The 7961-nt window shown below is 49.2% G+C and overlaps 1 protein-coding gene across 1 annotated transcript; it reads right to left on the bottom strand.

The window, feature by feature from the left end:
* Positions 1-286: 286 nt before the first annotated feature.
* SAP30 (Sin3A associated protein 30) lies at positions 287-7534 on the bottom strand. Its single transcript, XM_074866458.1, has 4 exons — positions 6883-7534; positions 5271-5393; positions 2548-2646; positions 287-618 (listed from the first exon to the last, which is right to left on the bottom strand). Exons 1-4 carry the CDS (start codon positions 7186-7188, stop codon positions 496-498), a joined length of 651 nt encoding a protein of 216 aa, XP_074722559.1. The 5' UTR covers positions 7189-7534; the 3' UTR covers positions 287-495.
* Positions 7535-7961: the final 427 nt, after the last annotated feature.

Genomic DNA, 7961 nt, shown 5'->3' on the forward strand with positions numbered 1-7961 from the left:
ATTCCTGTTTCCAAAGAGGAAAAAGAATGTTATTCAGCCATTTCTATCCAGCTAACAACTGGAACTGTCATTTAAAGTCTTTTACCTTAGCAAAAAGAATTTACTGTCAAGTCTGCTACAGCCTTTTTTTTTTTAAGGCATTGCATCATGAGAAGTTGAAGTACATTCATAAATATATCCTTGGCACACTTTAATTGAAAAATATTTTTAATACCATTACATAATTAGTCAAAGCTTAACTATTAGGTACAAGTAACTCACTAAAGTTAGACACACCCACTCGAGCAACAGTATCAGTGATATTTATTTAAAATACTTTTGCTGAGGAAATTTGTTTTGTAAGAGATGGTTTTCAAACAAATCAGCGAGGTTATGAAAAATAAAACAGAGACAAACTCTCTGGGGAAAAAAAGTTACAAAGAAAGCTTTTGCATATCAACAAAAACCCTCAGTCTTTTGATTTGCGGCCTGAGTCTCAGTCCCAACCTTGTCCACCTAGTGAACCCCACTATCCATCTTTAGATCTGGTTTGTTCTTGTCATTCTTCACCGAGTAGATGAAATATGTTAAGGTGTCCTTTTCATTCACTGGAATTGTCCTAAAATGGCAGCCAATTATCTATAAAGGAAGAACGCAAGGAAATTAAGTAACCACTCTTATATGCAGAAACTGAAGATTCAGATTTAATTGACTATGTTAAAGATTAAAAGATTGACCGAGAATCTTAAAAACAAAAGGAAGAGCTACTTCTCTACAAAATACTTTAATAGTCATAAAGGTAAACAGGAACCACTTTATTGAGAACTATGAACTAAATATAGCAGACCGTACCCTGATTTCCAAAGTAAAAAGCCCAGAAATTTTTCAGAAAAACCAAATGAGCTCTCAAAACAAGCATGGGATTATCTTTACATCTGTGTAGTTAAAGCTTGACTATAAAGCAAGTAATGACTACAGAATATCAACAGAGTGACAGCACAGAAATGAGAGGCTACTGCTCATCACTCAGGTTGAGGGTGGTCGTGGTGTGTGTTTGTATCAAGTCACATAGAAAGCCATCTAAGACAACACAAGAATTATAATTGAACATTCAGCTCTTCAAAACAGAGCTATCCATGAAAATTTATCATGCTGTAACCACTAAAATATGACAATCTCTAAACAGTTCTTGGATCACTTTTGTGATCCTAAAAGAAGGCAGGTATAATATTTTGCATGCTTAAATCTATTCTCTGGCTGTGGGAAACATGGGACTACTCATGTAACTACCACAGGATATAAGTACAAATGTTTAGCCTAATTAGCAAGTTAAGAAGCTTTCTAAACCCCACCCCAAAAAAATTCAGAGAAGTAGTGGACTTTAAGTAACAGGTAGAGGAGTGTCTATTGTACATTAGGACAGCTTACAAGAGTCACATGTACTGTAAACTAAGGAAGTTCTGTGGCTATGGCTAACAAATACCTGCAGGTCAGTCAAACCAAGCGTGTGACAGAAGTAGTTTTGCCCACGCACACCATGCACCACAAGAATAAGCTAGTGCAAATAACTTGTGAGATGTACCTAAACCAGACCCTTAGAAACACCAGTTTTGCAGAAGAAAAACTGCTTGTGCTTTCAAATCACAATCCTGCTAATTCAAGCTAGCTGTACCTCAACTCACTTATAAGAAGATTGATTTTACATTCTTACTCGTAGTAGCAGCAGCACTATTCTTTTACAGCTCAGCTTTGAGACCTCCCACACATCTAAGAACCTTGCCTTTAATCCACACAGATTAAGGGAGAGACCAACAAAATGTCTGCACTGAGTGTATCACCACACAAAAGTGAAGAAATGGTAGCTATACCTCCCTGTTAGAAGATCACCAGTTCTCCCACGTATTTACATCAGCATGCTGTAACCGCATCTTTGCGGTGCAGAAGAATTCCTTTAAAATTACACTCACATGCAGCAAAGATGCTTACATACAGCTGTACTCACACACAGCTTCAGCACTTTTAGAAACATTGGCAAGAAAAAACCTAATTTCATAAACTTCCTTTTTTCTAATGGCAGATCCCAGTGGTTTTAATTAACAGAATAGTTATCAATAGAAGTCTGTTTTTCAGGTTTCCATCCTTTACATATACAGAAACACACATTTGCAGTAACTAGCTTTTCAAAGCAAAGCCTGAACCTTCGCTGCCACCTCTCAGCTTCTAGTTCTTTTCAGTGGGACACATCGGGTAAAGGTGTGACTGATGCACAGACTATAAATCTGTGATTCTATGATATTCAGGGACACGCAGATCATCTTACTGTTCCAACTCAACACCTCATGTTTTTAAGCAGCACACATTCCTTTCAGCAGTTAAGAGTCCCTCCTCGGGAAAGAACTTTTACTTTTGATTTACTTGGCTCAGGAGAAGGAAGCTAGATAAGCAGTTCCCTTTTGTTCTCCTAAAATCCAGATTACATATGCTCTTTATGCAAGGATCATATTGTATTGAAAACCACATGCCATAGCAAGTTGCATTTTCTATTACGGAACAAACACTCATACGTACTTCAACAAGCTGTGCTTTGTTAAGTCCTGGTCTGGTCTGTAGCTTGAAGTGTCTTTTGTACCTTCGAAGTGTGTTTACTTGTAACTGATATAAATCAACCTAGAAGAAAAGGGGGGAAGGGGGAGGAAAACAGTCTAGTGTAACTGAAAAGGATTCAGTCATTAACAGCTTGCCTCTCAAAAACATTTTGGAATTTCAGATACATAAGTGTAAACAGTCAACTCAGCAGATCTCATTTTGACAAAAAACAAACTCCACCCTACACCTTCCAGCAGAAAGGAAAACAGCCCAGCTCAGTTTAAGAGCATTTTATTGTTACTGAGCACAGCTCTGCCTCCCTTCAGCTGTGGACAATATTTGGAACTCATTATTGTACTTTTTGGTTGTTCCCCAGTTCAAGCATGATAACACAAAGCCCAGTAACAACTTTCATAAAACATATATGAAGATGCTGATTCAAAGGAGGCCCCTATATCATGATTTCAGCTATCAAATTTTACACAAGTTATGTGCAAGATATAGCACATCCGCACCACAAGATAGCACGTATTAGAATCAGGAAAAAGTCTAGAGTGCAAAGTTTTCTTGGCTTGAGGCAAGAGAAGAAAACAGCTGCTCTTGCTCTTCAAACATATCCCTGCTACATAAGCACAATGCAGGAGTTGCATGCACAGGCATAGTTGTCCAAAACTATTTTTCAGCACGAGTTGACAGTTGAGAGAATTGCACAAGGTCCGCTTAGGGATACAAACACACAACCTTAACCCAGTACTCCGTCATTTTTGAATCCCATGAACTCTGATCAGCAGTCACTTCTCCCAGCAACAGCTTACCCTCCCAGCCTCCTTGACAATGTAAGAGAGCTTAATCAGATGACTGAGTGGGAAAGCAAGCTGAGAAAGCAGGCTGAATGAGAAATTCTGCTAGATCAGTTGCAATTACAGTAGTATTCTCCAAACTCACTGCATTAGAGATTGTTTAAGCATTCACTTTTGCTTTAAATTCATTTAGCAGCCTCACTACAGAATACTTAAACAGCAGTGCTACTGCATACTTGGTAACCTGGCCAGACTTGATGTGATGCCTCCTTGCATGATAGAGGATGGGTATCCTTTGGTATTCCAAAGTTTACACGGCACAAATTCCAATTCCTGAGTCATAGTGGGGAACCCGCACCCCAGAGCATCATGCTGAGGCATAGCAGCAGCTTTCCACCAAGTCCCAGAAGCTACCAGTACTGCAGAAGCCTCTTCTCTTGTAAGAATCACTTCTAACAGATAAGGATGGTCATCACTGAGATGGAAATGGGAGGGTCTTACAAGTCTTCAGAAGAATGATTCTTTCCCCCCCCCCCCCCCCCTTTAGTAAACTGGATAGCAATTGAAAATAAAAAAGGTCAAGGGCCAATGGGCATCTAAGGCATACAGTAATCACATGGGATGACCATACTGCTGTTGTCCAAACAGCCAGCTGAAACTCCTCAGAAATACTTCCCAGGCAGCTTTTTTTCCTGCAGTAGTACCACTAAAAACCAGAGCTTGCTTGCTTGTTCTAGAGAAATCCATCAGTTGTGACATGTTTTATAATTCTTGCAAGAGAAAACAAAACAGGCTTGCAGGATGTCTGCGACTACCACTGTGCCAGAGAGCTACCTGAAGTCACACAGAGCATTAGCTTTAGACAGAGCTTTCAGAGAAGCAATCCCAGATACTTAACAGACAAACAACACAGCCCAGCATCAAACCACTCCCAATCCCCTAAAATCCTCTTAGCCAGAGACTTCAGACTGAAGCCACGTGCCTTTAGGCATGGATTCTTGTACAAAGTTTCATCACTTTATGCTGCTGACATCTGCAGATGCTGACTACAAGGATGGCATTAAATTAACACTTATGGAGCAATTTCTGAAGATTGGTTTAAAAATCCCTCTTAGAAGGGACTAGGTAGGCATGACAGCCTCTGCTCCAAACTAACAGGCGGCAGAGTACCTGCTAAACCAGGCTGCAGCAGAAATAATCCAGAGCACATGCAGGAAAGAGAGCTGTAGGTTCTATACTATGAAAAAGGTTGAAAGCTGTAGTTCACTTTAATGGGTGAGGTTTCACTGGTCTGCAGTGGAGAAAACAGGTTGGAAAAACACCATCTTTCTCCACTCCTTTTAGCACAGCTCCCCAAATCTCTCTTGCCCCAACAATGGGGTAAAACCAAAGAGCTACCATCATTAAACTTTATGTGTTTAATGTGACTAAGGCAACAGAGTAACTGCAAGAGCCATCTGCAACACATTTAGCACAGAAGGAAAGGATCAGAGGGGCAGGGCAGAGAAGCATTTATATCCCAAGCCCTATGTGCAATTCCCTTCAGGTTGTCAACTCCTGCAGAAGACAGAGTTTGCTGGTATGTGGCAAAGCACCACTCTGGAGGGGAAGCCCTAAGAAGGAGAAAGCTGAAAACAGCAGTCTTCTGAGAGAACTAGAAGACACTTAAAAATAATCTAGACATTCTTGTTCATTCTACTCTGCACAATTAATACAGAAAATACACCATAAAATTCAGTTAGATTTTGTTATATTAAGAACTCAGTGAATCAAGAGTCTTCCCTTTCCCACACGCCTCAAAGTAAGAAGAGCTGTAGGAGTGGGAAAGCGGTACCCGTGCAGACTCAGTAGTCATTAAGAATAAGCTTAACACAACAATTAGAAAAAACCCAACTATTTAGCTACCTCTGGAGTGTCGATGTCTTGCACTGGTGAGTCACCATCATCATCGCTGCCCTTCCTCTTTCTTCTATTTCTCACACTCTGAATTAAGTTTTTGTGGAAGTCACAAATATACAGATGTCTTGCCTAGAAGAGTTAATATGGCATCTTTCAATGAAATCCATGTAAGTAGGTCCCAGACTTACGATATAAATGCATGTGCAGAGACAGCCCTTCAGCAACCACAGTCACATTAACTGAGTTGTGGAAGCTTTTCTACTGGATTCTTCTTAATAAATGGTGTGCTGTGCTACGGGTCACTGCCACCGGCTTGGCCCAGAGGACGCTGAAGTGCTGCAATCGACCGATTCAGCAGTAACAGGCTGCAGAGACACACGAGTAAAACCCTCCCTCCAGCCACTCATCGCGACTCGGGGATCGGGAAGCAAACAAACAAAAAAACAAGCTTTCAGTTGTTCTCTGGGGGGCAAAAAGCCGTCTCCCATTTCACACCGGCTCTCATTTCCCATCTATATTCTCCCCTCCTTGTTTTAATTCCACTACCTAGGCGAGGTCAAGCAACACAATTTTTTCTTTCTTTTTTAGAAGTTTCCCTTTGTACGGATCTGCACGCTTTGGGAGAACTCCTAGGCGCGTACCACCCCTGAATTTCGGAGTTGGGCGCTTTCATGGCGATGGGAGCAGGGAGCCGCGTCTAGGGACCACGCTTGCGGGGCGAGGGACCCCCGGGCTGGGGTTGGAGGGTGCGGGGGGGGGCCTCGGGGCGCACGAAGCTCTGGCCGAGGCGCGGAGCAGTCACGCCGGCTGCTGCGCATTCTAAGCTGCTTTACCCCGGCGCCGGGCAACCCTCCCGCAGCACCGGGCCAGGACAAGCACCCCCCTAAATGCCCGGGCGTTTCTTTCTGCGGAAAAACGCCCGAAGGCGGCCGCCCCCTCCGCCGAGGCGGGGTGTGGGGGTCCGCTCCCCCTGGCCGGCCGTGCCGAGCCGAGCCGCGGCTGATGGCTGCCGAGCGGAAGATACAGTGGCAAGGGGAGACGTGCAACATTGCAACACGAGGCGGAGCAGCCCAGCGCTGCCCTCGCCAGGAACAGACACAAACTAGCGCGCCGGGAGCCATGCAGGCTCCGCTCCGGGGAGGAGGAGGAGCAGCAGCTCTTCCCGGCCACGCTTTTTCCCGCTCCAGCTACACAGGGGGAACGCAGCCGATGCCCCCGGCTCTTGGGGGGGGGGGGGTGGGGTCTATGAGAGGGGACCCCAGAAGCAGGCGGGGGGGGGGGGGGGGGCGAGCGCTTCCCCCCACCCTCTCCCGCAGGGGGAAAGCACTTTCAGGCCGTGTTCCTGCAGCGCCAGCCAAACTCCACCGTGCTGCGCAAAAAGAGGAGGAAGGGGGAAGCAACACTTCCCCGCCGCAAAAAAAAACGCCCGCAAACTTTATCAAACGCCCCAAAACCAACTAAGCCACGGGAGCAACCAACTGCGCGGAGCGGGGCTGGGGCCGGACCCGCCGCCGCTGCCCGGGCACGCACCGCCGGGACCCGCCGGCCGCTTTTGTCTGCCTGCCCCGCCGGCAGCGGGGGGGGGCTGCAGTCCCGCGTGTCCCCTCCCCAGACTTACGCTCTTATCCAGCTCGATCTTCACCTTCTTCTGCGAGATGCTCTTCTGGATCCGCTTGCTGAAGCTGGCGTTGCCGGCGGCGCGGCCGCACCGCTCCCCCTCCTCCCGCAGGCAGCACAGCTGCCCGGCCCCGGGGCCGCCCGCACCCCCGGCGCCCGCCGAGCCCGCGGCGGCGGCCGGACCCAGCCCTGGCGGCGCTGGCGGCGGCGGCACCTCCACGGCGGAGCCCGCGTTGCCCACCACCGCGGCGGCGGCGGCGGGGTCCGCCCCGCGCTGGGTCACCTCCTCGGGGGCGAAGCCGTTCATGCCCGGCGCCACCTCCGCAGCCGGCGGGAAGCCCAGGGGAGGCCGGCGGGATCCCGCCCCGCACCAAACTTCCCCGGCGAGACGCCGCGGCCCGGCGGGGCGCTCCCCCCGCTCCCCGCTGCCTCCTCTCAGCGGCGGCACCGGGGCGCAAGCCCGCCCTCAAGGGCAGCTGGCCCGCACGCCGCGGGAAGGACTCTCCCCGCCGGTCGCCGCTGACCCGAGCCCCGCAGCTACCAGAGCAGCGGCAGCAGCGCCCCGCGGGTCGCCCCACTTCCTCCTTCCCCCTCTGTCATGTGGAGACTCTTCAGCTGTTTCCTATGTAACAACAGCAACCTGCCCGCCGCGCCGCCCCGCCCCGCCCGGCCCGGCCCGGCCCGGCCCGGCCGCGCATGCCGGCTCCCCCGCCGCGGGGCGCCACGGGAAATGCAGTTCTTCCCCCCGCCGCCCCCTTGGCGGCCGCCGCCGCAGGAGAACTACCGCTCCCGAGGTGCAGCGCGGCGGCGGCGGCGGGAGCGCGGGCGGGCGGGGGCCCCGTGGGCCGCCTTGCAGCGCTCAGGCCGGCGATGTCGTCCCGCGGTGACGGCGGGCGGGAGCCGATATTCTTTTCCGCCGTGGCGGCGGTGGGGTGGGGTGCGCTGTGCTGCGCTGCCCTCCCCCCGCCGCCAGCAGGCCGGCAGCGGCTCAGCCCACTTTTAAAAGGCCCCGTTCCCCCCCCACCCCATCCCCCGTCTCTGCTCCCCGGCGGTGCGGCCGCTGGGATGCGAAAGGCGGTC

The sequence above is a fragment of the Strix uralensis genome, chromosome 4 (assembly GCF_047716275.1).
Source record: "Strix uralensis isolate ZFMK-TIS-50842 chromosome 4, bStrUra1, whole genome shotgun sequence".
NCBI lineage: Eukaryota > Metazoa > Chordata > Aves > Strigiformes > Strigidae > Strix > Strix uralensis.